This window comes from Pseudoliparis swirei, chromosome 21 (genome assembly GCF_029220125.1).
Source record: "Pseudoliparis swirei isolate HS2019 ecotype Mariana Trench chromosome 21, NWPU_hadal_v1, whole genome shotgun sequence".
Taxonomy (NCBI): Eukaryota; Metazoa; Chordata; class Actinopteri; order Perciformes; family Liparidae; genus Pseudoliparis; species Pseudoliparis swirei.
The window spans coordinates 15,044,243-15,061,867 of NC_079408.1; the positions used below are offsets into that span (position 1 = coordinate 15,044,243).

Consider the following 17,625-nt stretch of genomic DNA (forward strand, 5'->3'; position numbering starts at 1 on the left):
ATTGACATTTAGATTCAATAGTCCATCAAGCTTATGAGTTAAATATCGTGGACCATTTGTTGAGATATTCCTATTTTATCTCAAGACGTCTTCAGAAGTCACATGATCTGTGTAATAAATGATTTTTTTAAAAATAAAAATATATATTTTCACCAATATGTATCTCCAACGTTTCTTCAACTGTGATTAAACTTAATTCTAGTCCTGAAGTTGTGAGGAGGAAGAAGACGCTTCAGATACTTCACGGAATTTCCATGACTTTTCCACACCTTGAAGATTTTTTTCCAGGACTTTTCCAGGCCTGGAAAAAAACATTTAAAAATTCCATGACTTTTCCAGGTTTTCAATGACCGTACGAACCCTATGAAAGAGTGAAACTCAGAACACTCTTAGATTTGACTCCCATGAGAAGTCTAATTATTACGTTTAGTCGACTTGTTTTCACCCGTCCTCACCCGCCATGTCGGGTCTCACCACGACAACATGACTCCACAGCTACAGCACAGAAATAGAAGATACGCGTGCACACACACATAAAGACACACACACACACAAACACATACACATACACACATGTCCAGTGAACCACGGGAGTATTCATTCCATTTTATGGACCGTAAATGATATGAGAAGATGGTGTAATATAATAATAACAGAATATTTATTTCCGCTTCTGTGGCAAGACAGAGATGGCGTTAGATTGGATATTAAACACAGCTGCCAAAAGGCTGAGGCGGAGGTGACTACGGCAAGCCAGATGGGCCACATGCAGCTCGTAGACTTGTTTGTATCAAAGGGATTACAATGAAAAAATCAAGTATTTAGTTTACCGGGTGGATAGCCATCGTCCAGAGCATAAATAACCAATGTGTTGTGAAATGACCGAAAAACGGACCTTGTATAAAATAATAATCATCAAATCACAAATATAAAAATGACACCAATACGATTAATTAGCCACAAAAGTTCCTTGAAAATATTCTAGTTGAATGAGCATTCGTGTTGCTCCACTTTTTCTTCTCTCTATGATATCAATGAAGTCACAAACAATTCAGGAGTGTTACATTTTATTTGGTCTCATCTCTTTTTGAGCAGTTTTTTCCTTTTTTTTTCTTTTTCCACAGGTTAAAACCCACTATAATAGTCAAGAGAAATAAAAATAAAAAAGTCACATACTGTAGTAGAGAAATAGTCGTCTTGACACACAACAATAAAAACAGTTGATTAGGCCCAGCCCAGTGCGAGATTTCACAAAAAAATGCAACAATAACACATTTTTTTCAAAGCCCGACAACCGAAAAAAACCTTAAACTCGCGTGAGCAGAGGCGGCTCTGAGAGAGATGTCAAGATGGCTGCCAGGGCAACGCAACACGTGTGTCATCACATCGCCTAAGCTGTAGTACGACACACAGAACAGACGTGGAAATAAATCTGGAACAGTTACAGTAAAAAGCAGAAATAGATACACAGAGAGGAGGTCCACGTCTGTCCACTGAGGGGACTCGGTCCTCTTCTCTATCGAGCAGTTTTATGCACATAAATTCAGTGTGGGTGCCTCAAGGAGACTTTAGGCTGCGATTTAATTTTTTTTAAATTTATTTACACGAAGAACCGGATTTCAAGCTCCGCCAGGCAATTCTCCTCAATGTTCTGCTGCACACAGACACCGAGGGGCTTGTGGAGGACTCCTTTTTGTTGCCGATTTGGGAGCACAGGAATGTAAAGAGGCCTCTCGTGAAGCACCCACACACAACAACTTAAATACTCCAGTGAAAACCTATACAACGGGCTCCGTCATGCTAACGTAGTCTGCCTCCATGGCCATCTCCAGAGAAAGAGTTTGGATCCAGTGTGTAAAGAAGATGGCCATTTATAAATATCCGCTTTTACCCCCCCTCGAGTATTTCATTCTGTAAATGTCCTTCGCTGACTGGTGGGAAGCTGTCGGAGAGGAAAAGCCTTTAGCGGGGCTGGGATTCCCTTAGTGGAAGAGATTTGACCAGTGAGACCCTTTTTCAAATGACCTCATGGATCATTTAGATATTCAAGAGAGAGCAGCTGAAAGAGACCACCCTCATATTTAATATCGTCAAGCCTCATTCACATGTGTTGCCCTGGAATCACATTGACGTATCTAAGGGGACTTCCAGGACCTTCTGGATCAGCACTTCGTGGTTTTGAACACCAACGTCGGACATCTGGTCCCCTCATCTGTGATTTCACACCAGCCAATCGTCGCTTGGCCTCCACTAACCCCGCTGAGTTTGCGACGAGGACTCTTCCCAATTTATTTTCGTGGAATCGGAGCAACGATAGAAAAAAATCCATGCATAGTTTTCCATATTTCCAATTCGGTGAACTTTGATATGCAAATTTGTGCCACGTTCAACTTTTGAGAGAACGACGCTCGCTTGGACTTTAGCTAACGGAGGTCGTTAGCGGGGCGAAGGCATCCATGAAATATACATTACGGGAAGAACGTTAAAAAATACCGACTAAGATGTACTGAAGATGTAATAAACACATCACCGAGCTTCAAGGCTCGTAGGAGCAGCTTCTGCGCCGTGACACGTAGTTCGGGACAAGTAGTTCGTGACACGTAGTTCGTGACACGTAGTTCGTGACACGTAGTTCGTGACAGGTAGTTCGTGACAGGTAGTTCGTGACACGGTGTTCGTGACAGGTAGTTCGTGACAGGTAGTTCGTGACACGGTGTTCGTGACAGGTAGTTCGTGACATGGTGTTCGTGACACGTAGTTCGTGACACGGTGTTCGTGACACGTTGTTACAATACACGCCATCGCGGTTCTTTCTTCTGTGAGTAGACGGCAATAAATCAGTCGCCCGTCTCCGTGATTGAGGCACGCGGTTTGTTTACTCGACCGGTTGGTTTGCGGCCCGTTGGACGCTCGGAGGAACAGGAATGTGCAGATTGAACGGCTCGAAGATCACGAGGTAATTGAGCGTCAATAGCTCGGGCAGAGCAATAATCACGACCACGGCGCTGCCGAGTGGGGGGGTGCGGCCTTGGATTTAATAACATCATAGATACAAAACATTTAAAAACAGGTTTATTTTGCCATCCTTGGTCTCGGGGCACACGTTGGTGCTTATTCTACGGCTCTCATTCATTGGGTTGTATTCAAATGACAGCAGATGGTGACTTTGGGAGGCACAGACGGAAAAGAATTAGGAATAAATGTTCACACTTTGAGAGACCGAGCTGACGCACCTGCCAACGCCGCCGCACACACAGCTTTAGTCCAACGTCCATTTTTGCGATGTGCGATTCCTGTAAATTCGGCAGGTCATATTTGATCATTTTGGTCTCGGCCCGTTAATGTCAAACAAAAGGCCCGGGCAGGTGTTTCACTTAATATGAGCCAGAAAGAGCAACGATGTGCAGGACGCACCTGAAACGAGGCCCGATAAGCAGGTACATTTGTAACCTCCGCTTAATTGAACACAAGCGAGCAAACGGCAGCACGGGGGGTGGGGAGCCTTCTGGAAATGCCAGGCCGTCTTATTTTTGTAGTTTTCAGAATTTACCCTCCACCGACTCCGCCGAGGTACGATTTCATCAATGAAATAAATGTGACACATGCTCGGACAGAGTCCCCCCCCCCCCCGTCCTCCAATTTTCTCAGTAACCGCGAAAGGAGAGAAAACATGACTCGAGCCGAGTCGCGGCAATTTACGAAAGTACATTTCCCCGACTCCACTTCCCTGAGGTTGAGCGCCGGAGACGGAGGAGTTCACAGGCACACGGGGCTCCGTCACTCAGGAGTTATGGGGATAGAATTCAAGAGTTAGAACTAGTAAACAGGGTTTAATTTGAATCAGCGGTTTAATAAGAGTAAATTAAATGATGAGTATGCATATTCACTGATCATGAAGCCAAATTAACCTTTAAGTGGCGCCCGGGTGCATCGGGCCCACGCTCCACGGCTACCCTTCACCAAACCTTCGACTAACCTACATAGCGACTTTTCTTTTCCCTTTCCTCTGGATAATGGCGCTGATTGTTACGCAACCCCCCCCGACCACTGGCGGCGTCTCGGCGTGATGAGGGTCACGGCCTCGGGCTCCTCCATCGTGCCATCTCATTAGCTTGTATTCATGTGAACGTGTTGACCGTTTGCCATTCACTGATTAGGGGCGGTGGTCCTGAGCTTCAGCTTTAAGTTTGGATCGCCAATGTGGGGCTGAAAGTGGATCCCCGGTGGCCAGGTATCGTTCTCTCGGGGCGGAGAATTCACTTCCAGTCGCCCGTCAGTAATTTGTAATGACGGATAGGGCCGATGCCTTTAAGTGCTTTCTGTCAGCTCGGAAAACTGACAACCCAAATATTGGACGTCCACAAAAGCTACCAAACTAGTCTTCCAGTATCTTCCTCTGCCACGGCAGGAAGGTTCCTCCCCACTTCAAATGAACCTCCTCCAACAGGAACCACACTCCGACTTTAAATCATACGTTAAAAAAAGCACAGCGGCTCCTGTTGCCACGAGTCATATTTCCAGAGATAAATTACCCAGCGTGCTCGGGGTGGAGACGGGGGAACACTTCTCAACATCAGGTCTGATGGAGAATTAAAGTCTGGCGCTGAGTACTCACACACAGACGAGGCCGTGAGTGGCAGGTTGAAGCGAACGCTTGACACGCACACAGCGTTTGTGACAGAAATAATCTGCCCGACGGTTCCATCATCTCAATTTCCTTCGTGTATCACTCCTCTTCGCGGCGCTCCGCTGACAATCACAGCCACGGCAACCTGATGACTTTACCGGATCGCTCTCGCGGCGTCGGAAGAGAGGCGAGGTATTAACGCCGCTTGTCACGCGGGTGAAATGGTAGTGGCGGGCCCACGTCGAGAAACGGCAACTTCCACACATACCGAGGAGGAGGCGAGTCGTCTGATTGGCTCAGAGGCCAACTTCAATCTTTTTGACTCGCGACGTGTTGAACGACCTGTCAATCACACGGTACCGCCGCCCTAGAGAAACAACCTGCTTTATGACGATAATTGTACTATAACTTCCTAGATGAACATCATGCTGTATTGAAGAAGACGTGAAACTAGAGATTGAGACATAAACTCATGTTTACAATGTTTACTGAGGGGATAAATCAAGAGACAAGTAGAGTCATCTTCTCATAGATTTCTATCTGACTCCAGGAGTGAACCCCTGCTGGCCATTAGAAAGGTTTGAGATACTTTGGCATTGGCTTCACTTTTCAGATCAGGAGGTCAACCATCTCTCTCTTCACCTCCATCTCCAACAGATCGGCCATAAAAACTGCACAGATTGTGCAACCAAGTCGGTCTGAAGCATGCTTTTACGAGCACTTTGTCTCTTTGTTCCTGTGGAATATCACGTGGATGTCCAGGAGATGACGAACAGATGCATTAAGGTGCACAAGAGAAGCAAAGTTCCCCTTTCAATTTCAAACAAATTCGATTGCCTCTGTATAACAAGCACTCCCCGGTTAATGGACTCTGTCCGAGAACAAATGGCTTTTTATTTATTTTTTCCCGTAGACCGAATCCTTGCTGCATTATGAATAGAAAGCTCTGCGGTGTCCTCGGATTGGTGAAGGACGTGGGAAGCGGTGAGATTTGACGGTGAAGCCTGAAAGACGGCCCGACGCGTCTTTGAAACAAACAAGAAGAGAAGCAGAGGGCTTAAATCGAGCCGGGAGCCGATGCAGGAAGCAACTGAAAATACCTTTGCGAGGAGGACGAGGGGGATTCACGTAACGTCGGGGGGGATTTAATTAACCAAACTCGAACGCTTTGTTAATGCTCTGCTCTTATCAGGAGGCTAATTATCACTATCGGCCTCCTCCGATCGTCAGAAGGATTATTGGGCTCATCACAAAGACGTCCTCTTTGGAGACGAGGTTCTCACACAGAGACCATGTTGTCCTCCGATGACACGGAGTCAGTGATGAAGCCCTTCACGACGGCCTGAGTGCCAAAGTCATGAGGTCACGAGGGTCTCGGCTACAAGCTTGACCGACACTAATCATGGAGGACCAGCTGACTAAACTATTGGACAATGATAATAAATGGATACTGTGGGATGTCCAACCCATTCCAGGGGTTATTTAGCAATAAGCATTTGTTGCTTTCCCTCAACCTGCCTCACTGGATGCATTATATATATGTTTAGTAGTATTTGAGTCTTTCGTCTGTAGGAGGATCGGTGATGGAGTGATGAGTGAAAGGGCAAGTTGATGATCCAGTGAGGCTGCTGTTTGGTTGGATGATTAGCTTTTTCCAGCTTCTTTAGAATTAATGAATTCATTTCTTTCTGTGTTTTTGTTAAATGTTGAACTTCTCCGCCGTGTCTCTTCTGGGAGTATAACGACGTCACAGATATTCACGGGAACCGACAGGATCATAGCGATGTTAAACTGGTTTGTAGCCACGCCTACTTCTCCAAGCTCAAGGTAGTTGACTAGCGATCACTTCATGTTTTGATGGTTAGCTTAGCACAAAGCTAACAGCTAGCCTGGCTCTGTTGAAAAATAAAAATCCATCTTTAAAACTCAAGTTTTTTCGTTTTTGTTTAATCTAAACAACAACAACAAAAACTAAGGGGCTACAAGCCGATGATATTTCTCGGTTTGTTTGTTTCTTACTCCTTAAGGTTGCCCCGCCCCCTTCTGGTGACAACTACTATTAAAACAGACGACATGTGATTTATTAATAAGAGAGGAGCTTCAAAGTGGATTCATAGAGTCAGGCTAGCTGATCCCAGTCTTTATGCTAAGCTAGCTAACATATTCATATTGAACGGACCCATATAAGTGAGGTATCGATCTATTCATCTAACTCTGGACAAGAAAGAAGTGCATTCCCCAAAATGGCTGAAGACTCACAGATGTTTCTGGCTCACATTGTGCGGCAACTTTCAGGTGTAATTTAACATGTTCAGTAAAACCACAATGTTACTAGTTCAAGGATTGTAAGAGGGAACCAATGACAGGGGTGAGCACTCATCCAATCAAGTGAAGGAGAGAAGTGTCATGTGACTGGCTTTGCAAGGCGACTGCTACTCTAGTGGACCCTACAAATAAATAAAGTATTCAGTGACGCTTCAATACAGACACACTGTAGTATTACCAACTACCTTCCCTACAGCATCCGACGGGGAGTGATAAGACAGCCTGGATGATGTTAAAGAAGATAACCACAGGAAAGTACAAAAAGGTTATGTTTAAATACTATCCGTGATTGTCTCAGCTTTCTCTGTACTATCCAACATGGCCGCCGCCGCCCATCTGGCACTGGCGAAAACAATGCATTTTGCAAGCACCCTTTGTCCCAGTTCTGAGACTGTCACAGTGGCATTCTTTGGCATATAAAAGGGAATGCAGAGCCCCCCCCCCCCTATCCTGTTTCCTGTGCCAGCCAAATGAATCTGTCCAATCCCTGGCATTTCAAGGGGAACGTGATTGGAATTTTATCTGCCTCCAAGTGGAATGTCTGGGTCATGGATTTGTCTTGCATTTCACGAGTGGCCTGGAATAACCAGTGCATTCTCCCACAATGCAACAGGCAGATGCCGTTTTGGAAGAAAAAAACCCAGTAAGCTTTCCTTGAACAATGAGTCTAGACATACATGCACACGCACGCAGACAACATTTTCCTGCTAAGCTGATTGAGCAAATTTAAGCCAAATTCGGAGCATCCCGACGCACCAGGACAACCGTTCAAGAAATCTCGAAAAAGATATTCGCTAAAAAGGCATCACTCCATTTTCCCTGTTGTCCTGAATGCTTTCAGTTTGGAGAGAGGTAGAGGCAGATGAAGCTGTGCAAGTCGCCTTATCCACCTCTGCATTGTCACAAATCTTCAAAGGCAGGGGGGGAAGATGAAAGAAGGTGATGTGAGGAGTCTGATGGAATCCGAACATGGGACTACTGATCTGTGTTCTGCTCCTTCAAAGGGATAGAGAAGAGAGATAGAGGGGCGAATAAAATGGGCACCAGCTTTCGGTTCAAAGGCGGCTATCCCACCATCCGATGTAGCGCCTTTCACTGGCTTTCTGGTTCCGGAGGCTTGCGAATAAAAGGACCTGCAGTGATTGGGGCTCCCATAGAGGAAACTTCCCTCGGTGGTGTGAGCGATGGCTTTTTTTAAGATTCCAAATCCTCGCTAAGCGGTTTAAAAAAAAGAAGGTGCCTGGACTGTGTTGCTGTGATTGAAACCCATGGCCACGGGCTCCGGTTCAGAACCGGTCGTCTCTGAGTTGCGTCGGGGACTTGAAGGGCTTGAGCCCCAGAGTCTTGTGGGGGTGAGCTCTCTCTTTGGTGCCATCCAGCAGGGGCTTGCCGCAGGCCGCCCAGCCCATGTCGATGAGCGGCGAGTCGGCCGCGCTGAGGGGCGCTCGGCGTAACGAGGGCAGCGTGGGCGAGCCGTTGGTGGAGCTCGGGGCCGAACGGGAGGTGGGGAAGGGGGCCGAGAAGGGGTCGAACGGGGAGGCCGCGTGCGAGCCGCTCGACGGGTCGGCCTTGAGGGAGAACGGGTCGCAGTCCGGCGAGGGGAAGGGGTCACAGTTGGTGAACGGGTTGGTCGGGGAGGGCTGGTAGCCCAGGGGGTTGACGTCCAAGCGGTGGGGGCTGCGGCCGCCGGCCGAGTTCACGCCGCCCGCCGAGATGAAGCTCCAGGGATCGATGCGGGGCCGGATGGGGGACGGCCGGGGCCGGGGGATGATGCTGACCTCCAGGCGGGGGGTTTTGGGGCTCCAGAGGGCGGGGTTAGGGTGGAGGGACACGGACGCGGAAGGCGTATCGTTGGAGTCCTGTGTGTCCTGGCACAAGGGCAGGTCCAGAGCTGGAGGGAACAGAGAGAAAGGAAACATTAAAGTGCACATCCGGCATTTAGAGTCTCACAGGCGACATGACACCCTGACTTGTTGTCCCTAGCTTTAAAATGCTGGTACCTACATATCCCATCATGCAACCCAAACCTTTCATCCAACCACTCCCGTCTGTTAAATCGCCCCTTTCTCAAAATACCAGGGTTTCTTTTCTTCGATTTCTCTTCCAGAGCCACAGAAGCCATGAAATAACAGTTTTTACAGGCCGAGTGGTACGACAACAACATCCGTGAGGTGCCGCTTCCCAACAAAGACACAGTTGCAGAGAAAAGCAGAATATCCAACACGTTGAAGGCCTCCATCGTCCCTCGACTTCACTGTCTCGCTTTAGAGGCTTTAATGGTGTTGCCTTGCTGATCTTTCATGCGCTCCCCTTCAATCTTAAAAAATTAGCATTTTGCCTTCTAGACGTTAATGTTGCAAAAAACAAATAAATGGAAGTTGCCGGCACGAAATGTTGATGCGATGAGTCTAAATTAAGCGTAACATTGCGCTGTGTAACTAGCTGACAGAGCTGCAGCTGCGAGGATAAATGAGCACCGACAAGAACATTAAACTCGGAATGAATCAGCTCGACTGAACATTTGCTATTTCGCAAATGTGACGCGTCTGCCAAACGGCGTTATTTACATCGACGGCGGCTGTGAGAACATCGCTGCGGCTCCGCGAGCAGATCTGGTGTGTGGATCGTGACCAGGGGGCACTCTTAGAAGCCCCTCGTGACGCCCACTCGCTCCGAAAACAAGCGACGCCCACACGCCCGCGTTAAATGTTCATTAAGTCTTTTGGGAAAGACGTTTTGAAAGCGCCGGACGGCCGATGAATGCAGATCATCTCTGTGAGCGTGACACTGATATGGATTCAAACAATAGCAGATGTAAGCCCTTCTAGGAACTCAACATCTATTTTCCCCCCCGTGTAATTTAAGGGTGGGAATATATGCTAATCCCTCTTGAATGTGCTCTTGTGTCGCATGTGTCATGTATGCATCCTCGACACGCGGCCTGCGAGCGCACGTTTGACGTCTATAATAGAGCGTTAAGAATTTTGAATGCAGCACTTTCTTTCTGGATGTTTTGCATTCATCTCCAACTTTACAATAAAAAGAAAACCAGGGCTTGAAAGAAGAAGAAAAACTAAAGTAGATTGGATGCTATCTTTGTTTCGCAAGTATTAGCAGTGAAGTATGAGGAGGGGGGGGGGGGGCAGCTGGCGTCTGAGATATGCAAATAGCCGAAGACGAGCTTTGATGTAAATGAAAAAGCTTGTGCTGCATTGAAGGCTCTCATGTGCCAAAAATTATCTTGTAAAATAAATAAATAAATGGTACAGAAATAATTGTGATGGGGACATTGCCATACTGGAAAACGCACAATATTCAAGGTTGGATCCACTTAGTGAGGCGCCTCCTGAAAACATGCTTAGTGCTCTTGAGGAAATGCAAATAAATTAAAAAGCAAATCAGGGATCCAATGTGGAAAGGAACGGTGCAATCCAGTGATTTAGTGTTGCACTTCCATAAAGTTTGGAGGCTTGAAAAAGACAAATCTAAAATCAAAGCAGCAGAAGTCAAGATATCCAACATTTAACCGAAACATTGGACGTCCTACACTTCCCACAATGCAACGAGGCTGAAATGCAGACTTATTCAAAGCCCACACCCCCAAATGAGCATTTGTAGTGAGGAGAAATGTGTGAATTAAGTGGCATTAACTCCTAATATTGGTGGCGTGGCCCTTTAAGGGGGCGGAGTCCGACTGACCTAGCTGAGCGGCGTGCAGGCCTTGGCTGGACCGCCTCCTTCTGTCCGCTTTGTGCTCCCAGGTCTCACAGGGCAGCTCCCCGTTCGCCGGGGCCCGGTCCCCCGGGCTCGCCTTGCCGTGCTGCAGCGGGTTCCTGGGGCAGTGCGGACTGTGCGCCATCCGGTGGCTCCTCTCGCGGGGGATCGGCGGCGGCGGCGTCAGGGGGAGGGGCTTCAGTTCTTGGTAGTGCAGCGCCAAGTCCAAAAGCGGTCTGGGGAGCAACTCGGAGGGGGACAAGGTGACGAGATCGTCCACCACCGGGGGGTCTGACATGAGGGGCATGGGGGCGGAGATCTCCGGGTCGGAGGGGGTGTGGCTCTCCAGGGATGGGAGGTTAGTTCGAGGTGGCACCCTTGGGGGAACATCCAGGCAGCGACCCAGTGCTACGGAGGCCAGGAGGGAGCCCCCGCCCAGCAGGGCCTGGTGGGTGCTCTTAACGAGGCCGCTGTGGGACCCCCGCTCTGGCCGGGGGGAGCCGGCCGGGGAGGAGCACCCTTCCTCGCCGGCCGAGTCTCGCTGAGGGAGCGGAAGCCGCAGGCTGTCCTTCCCCGAGGAGCCTGCACGGGGAGAGAGAGAGAAAAGTAGTTTAAAGTTATAAAGAGTCAGAGAAGGAGACATTTATTATTCATGTGGCTGTTCTGCATAGTGCACAGTCGTGACAGGGAGTTGAAGCCGTGGCCAATGGAAGATCTGCGGCTGGCGGTGGAGCCGGTGATGGAGGGTGTCAGATACCGTTCTGGGTCGGCGCGCTGGGTCTGTACTCCTCAAAGTCCTCCTTGGCTTCCCCCCTCACGTTGCTGTCGGAATCCAGGAGCTTGGCCCTCATCGACAGGCTGAAGGAGCCAAGGAAACGACAATAGATATTCAAGCCCGGTCATGAATTACGTCGAGTGTGCCAACACGTGTCAAAGAGAAGGGGCTCGGCCGTACCTGCTTTCCTGAGGACTGAGGCGCAGGACTTTGGGGCTTTTGGGACTTTTGGGGCTCTGGGGCCTCCAGTGGGGGACCAATCGCTGGTCTCCATTGGCTTGTTTGTGAGAAGGGGCCTCGAGGGGCCACACCGGGCTCAGGCTGAACGACCTGCGGTTGTCACTGGGACTAACTGAGGGGGGGGAAAAGAGAAAAAGTCCTCTCAGCGGGCGAGTCGTCACGATGTTTACCACTGGATCCACGTGAGCTGAGCTTCATTAAAAAGGCTTCAACAGATACAATCCATGTGACTTCAATGCACCTTTTTTTCTTTTTCTCTGCTCATATTTCTGCACACCTTACGTCCTGATTGACTCCCACACAGTGGGAAGGTTACGTCATCGAGTGCATGTACAGATATACACTACCGTTCAAAAGTTTGGGGTCATCCAGACAATTTCGTGTCTTCCATGAAAACCCACTTTTATTTATCAAATGAATTGAAAATTGAATAGAAAATATAGTCAAGACATTGACAAGGTTAGAAATAATGATTAATATTTGAAGTATTAATTTTGTTCTTCAAACTTCAAGCTCAAAGGAAGGCCAGTTGTATAGCTTATATCACCAGCATAACTGTTTTCAGTTGTGCTAACATAATTGCACAAGGGTTTTCTAATCAGACATTAGTCTTCTAAGGCGATTAGCAAACACAATGTACCATTAGAACACTGGAGTGATAGTTGCTGGAAATGGGCCTCTATACACCTATGGAGATATTTCATTAGAAACCAGACGTTTCCACCTAGAATAGTCATTTACCACATTAACAATGTATAGTGTGTATTTTTGATTAATGTTATCTTTATTGAAAAAACAGTGCTTTTCTTTGAAAAATAAAGACATTTCTAAGTGACCCCAAACTTTTGAACGGTAGTGTATACATAGGTGGTAACGCCCAGAGGGAGCCGCGGCTCAGGGCGCTAAGGCGGCGGCACCGTTCGTTAGCACGCGGCGACGTGCAGCTTCACACCCCCTCCGGAAGGCCGTGCGGAGCCGTGGAGACAATAACCCCCGTTAGCATGTTCGCCGATGGAGGAGACGGAAGCAAAGCAAAAGGCAAAGTGAGGAAAACTTTCAACCGCGGAGTTTTGGCGGCACATTTCCGCTTCAGATTTCAGGGACACGGTAGATCTGCTCTCTGAAGGGACACGTGGCGCTGCGCCTCCTTTGGACTCGGCCGGTCCGCTGACGCACTCTGCCTCTCGCAGTGTTTTCAAATCGAGCGCTCGGGTCGGGTGAGAGTGACAGCGTTTCAATTTCTTTCCCAGCGTGTTCCTCTTCAAACACATTTTTTGCAACGCGTCACATGGTACATGTGCCGTTGACGGGGTGCTTCTCCTTTTTTTTGGGGGCTGTTTGAATATCACGATTTCCTCTTCTGCCCGGCGACCCCTGGTGAGGTCACGCTTAATTGGTCGTTTAGTACGCAGCGTGCTGAAGGTGTGGAGCGCTCGCAGATAAAAATGCTTCCACGCTGATGATTAGCAGCTTCATGTTTCTCATGCTCATCGTCTTAAATTAGTCAAATGTTACTCAACACGCTGCTCAACAACAAGGATTGCCTGCTTCAGGACACGGCTAATAAATCTAAATTTACTCAATCAGGCAAGCGGTGAAAAAAATATATATTTAGGCTGATGATGTAAATAGCTACAGAGCTATTAGAGGAGCTGGTAGAGATGTTCACATGCTCAGGACCAATCAGACAGCCAGAGATAAAGTTTATGAGCTGGAGCGCAGGCGAGCGCTTCTTTCCAATTTTCCTGGAAAAAGTCCAGATCATTTACTTGAATGGAAATTAAACAAGACAATTAACTTTAGCCGTCAGTGTTACTTGGTAACTGCTGGTGAATGAATCTAATTGGGCTTTGGGAAAGTAGAATCCGGGGTAAACCTCGAACACCATGTGAGGCTATAAAGCTGCCAGCAATTCTGACGTGCTAAGAACTATTCCAATCCCAGAGTCCCCGAGTGGGACGGTTTCATTTTCCTCGGGATCCAATTCGGTCGAACACGGCACAAAGAGAGACGACGCCTCCTCCTTCTGGAGGTCTCATTGTGCTCCGCTGTACGGGGAGAACTCTGTGGACTAGTGCAGATGAATTTGGCAGTTTCTCTAGACGAATAAGTCAGGGAGGCCCGGGCGGTAGATCAGCGCTCGCGACAGAGGGCGAGCATAAAGACCCACTAAACACATTTTAATGACAGACACAATCACGGCTTATTGGTAGTCATTACAGAAAGTTATTAACTAGTAAAGAAAATCAGCCCTCGACTGGATGAATCAAAGAAGCTGGCAGATGTTTTTAGATTTACTAACCACTCTTACAAATAAATGTGTTGCGACAATTTGGGCTTTTTTATGTCAAGCCACCTCTTTGGGTAATTGTTTAGAGGAGAGAAATCCCTTTCACTGACTGTTGCTACACCACAAATTTCCTTTCGGGGTTTTGTTAAGACGCCACTGGCTACAACTTCGGACCGCGGGTCGTTTGTCTGGGAGCCCGACGGCCAGAGGAGCATCGTAAACCTCTGGCGCAACCCTCTCCGCCTCCTTCTGCCGGAGCCGTGGATTCCTCCCTGCGTATTTTTAATTCAGTAAACCGCACTGTAGCCACTACATGCATATAAAACTGTGCACCGCTTCGGTGTGGAAACTGCAGCTCAATGGCTCCCCCCGCTGGAGCAAAGAGGAAACTGCAGGCCAAGGGCAGAAGGGGGGGGGGGGGAGCAGAGCAGGGCTGCAGTGGGGGGAAGCTGCTGGGAAGTGCAGTGCCGCTGGGAGGAAGTCGGATAATATTTGGACAGTGGAAAAGAGCGTGTGTGTGTGTGTGTGTGTGTAGTAAAGCGAGAGGGGGCCAACGGGGGACCATGGGAAGACAAAAAAGACGAGTGGGTGGTTGAGAACACATGAAAGGAGAGACTTTGGAAGAGGCGTAATGTTGCAACAGAGTCTTTGTGTGTGTGTGTGTGTGTGTGTGAGTGTGAGTGTGAGCGCTCAGCAGGAAGACGAGTGATCACACATTCTTCGTTTGTCTCTGGAAGCATACACACACACACACACACAACCTTTGCACCTGTGTGTGTTCCATCCTGAAAAGGGGGGAACGAGCGGCGCACTCACGTTGGATGGCACGTAAACGCGGGCCGAAGGAGGGCGAGGAACCCGAACCCAGATCGGGAGAGTTCCGCCTCTTCTCCAGGCCGGGGGAAGCCTGCACCGTGATCTTGTGGATGAAATCTGCAACGCGCACACACACACACACACACACACAGACACACACAGACAGACACACACAGACACACACACACACACACACACAGACACAGACACACAGACACACAGACACACACAGAGACAGACACACACAGACACACACACATGGAACAGATGTTAGACCACCTAGACGTTAACACAAACTACACACACACGTTTGGAGTTTCCTCGCTCTGCTTTACAGTCAGACGTTCTGGACTTGTGAGGTTGCAACACTTTTATTAAGCTTCCTTATTTCTCTAGAACAGCCGGTGGAGACCTTTATATAAAAAAATGGTCTCAAGCAGATTTCAGTAGCCTTGTGTTATCTGTGTGTGTGTGTATATATGTGTGGATAGATGTATAGATATATGTGTGTGTGTATGTATAGATGTATGTAGGGATGTGTGTGTGTGTATGTATGTGTGTAGAGATATGTGTGTATGTATAGATGTATGGATGTATGTAGGGATGTGTGTGTATGTATAGATGTATGGATGTATGTAGGGATGTGTGTGTGTGTAGAGATATGTGTGTATGTATAGATGTATGGATGTATGTAGGATGGTGTGTGTGTGTATATATGTGTGTATAGATGTATAGATATATGTGTGTGTATGTATGTATAGATGTATGTAGGGATGTGTGTGTGTGCGTGTATGTATGTGTGTAGAGATGTGTGTGTATGTATGTATGCATGTGTGTATAGATGTACAGATATATGTATGTGTGTGTGTGTGTATAGATGTATATATATATGTATAGATGTGTGTATAGATGTATACATATATATGTGTGTGTGTGTGTGTGTGTGTGTGTGCGTGTGTGTGAGAACTGTCCAGTTTCAACTAGCTTCAGGGTGTCAGAAGAGAAACTTTGAATATCAGGATTAAATTAACATGACTAGCATGTAGCATTAGTAACTATTAGCATGTAGCAGCAGTAATAATGAGCTTCACTGCTTTCCTGCTTCAAGATGAAAATCTAATCTAATACAGAATTAATTAAATTAGTCATTTATGCCCTCAAATTATGAACAATTACCTCCAATGAATGTGCTTTCAATATGTCAATGTGCTTCCCTTCAATCCGTAATTTATACCCAGCAATAACAATAATAGGTTAATAGGTCATTCCTTCCCTTTCATCATTGGTTGGTGGCTTCAAATGACCAAATGACTTATAGATGTTTTCTAATTGACTTAGACTTATATTTAAGGGATATTAGAGAAGAGACTCTGTGTCGTTTTTACCTGCAGAAACCTAAAGTTTCAATTAATCCAGAGGTCTACAGTGAGAGTGAGGAAGGCGCTAACAAATGAAACAACGGTGATGTCACTATTCGTTTGAGGTAATCAATTAAATACGAGGTTTGATTTCAATTGCATGAATCCTAAATTCAAGGAAAGAAATCCAGCAACTCGAGCCTGTGAATTAGTCCATTGAGGTAATAAAATAAGAGTCATTGGTTTGTTCACTCGTAGCATTAGATGCCAGCGTTAGCTAGTGATGCTAAACTAGCTCGCTGGCTAACTGGCAAAAGAAACGAACAGTGTGTAAATGATAAAACAACTGGTGGAGAGCGGAAGAGATACAAGAAATCAGATAGAAAGGGTGAGGGAGGATATTTAAAAAGAAAGAGAGAGAGAGAGAGGGGAAGAAAAATAACTAATAAGAAAGAGAGAGATAGCTACAAAGAAAGATACCTAAAAAGAAAAAGGGAGAGAGAGATACCTTGAGAGAGAGAGAGAGAGGCCAGCTAGCTATCCATAGACAGGAAGTAACAAGGCGTGGTTGGCTCACGCTCCCCATTCATCAACCCCCCCCCCCCCCCACCACCACATCACGCCCTGCTGCTGCTGGGAAAGGCCTAACCACACACACACACACACACACACACAGACACACACTGTATTTACGCATGGTTGCTCTGCCTAAAATACACACACAGACACACAGGTCAGTGTCAACCTGGGCCACCTAAATGTCTCACGATGGTCTGGAATTTGGGAGGAGACAGTTTGAGGTTGTGGGGAAAAAAAAGTCAGTAAAAGTAAACAAGAGAAAATCTGCAGCCTAATGTTCTAAAATAAATAAAATAGAAATCATCCTTTGAAACTAAACAAGTCCCGTCTTGATACCTTGAGCAAAGCTACAGGACCCTCTCCCCCCCGCCCTCCTCGCCGCTCTCTCGTAGGTCTTTCCTGCTTCTCGACACCGAGCCAGTAACGGCCCTTGAAATGGAATATCAACACACACACACACACCTTGAGGCATGCTGATCTTCTCGCCGTTCTTGCACTTGAGCTTGTGCTTCTTGAAGGTGCCCTTCCTCTTCTTGACGTTGGGCTTCTCCAGGTTCTGGTTCTGGTTCAGGTGCAGGATGAGGAGGCTGAGCTCGCGCTCGAACACGTCCTGCTCCCACTGGGCCAGCTGCTGCTCGCGCTGACGCAGGAACTCCTCGTGGGACTTCTGCTCCACGGCCGCTTGCTTCAGCTCCTCCTCGCGGCAATGCAGCTCCTGTGACGGAGGGAAGGAGGGCACAGGTTGGAGGGAAGGAGGGCACAGGTTGGAGGAAAGGAGGGCACAGGTTGGAGGGAAGGAAGCGAGGACGTTCTCACAGCTGCTTTAAAAAGAGTGCACACAGCTAGACGTTATATATAAATACATATATATATATATATATACACACACACATATATAGAA

At 47.5% G+C, this 17,625-nt stretch overlaps 1 protein-coding gene across 1 annotated transcript in view; it reads right to left on the reverse strand.

Moving 5' to 3' along the window:
* Nucleotides 1-1,050: 1,050 nt before the first annotated feature.
* The window catches only part of LOC130211482 (mitogen-activated protein kinase kinase kinase 11), a 35,971-nt gene continuing 19,396 nt past the window's right edge, over nt 1,051-17,625 (reverse strand). Inside the window, exons 5-10 of the mRNA XM_056442217.1 lie at nt 17,187-17,439; nt 14,788-14,904; nt 11,622-11,793; nt 11,424-11,524; nt 10,652-11,248; nt 1,051-8,843 (exon numbers count right to left, since the gene is read on the reverse strand). Coding sequence (XP_056298192.1) covers nt 8,239-8,843; nt 10,652-11,248; nt 11,424-11,524; nt 11,622-11,793; nt 14,788-14,904; nt 17,187-17,439 — 1,845 coding nt within the window. The 3' untranslated portion in view covers nt 1,051-8,238. The remainder of the gene's footprint in view (nt 8,844-10,651; nt 11,249-11,423; nt 11,525-11,621; nt 11,794-14,787; nt 14,905-17,186; nt 17,440-17,625) is intronic.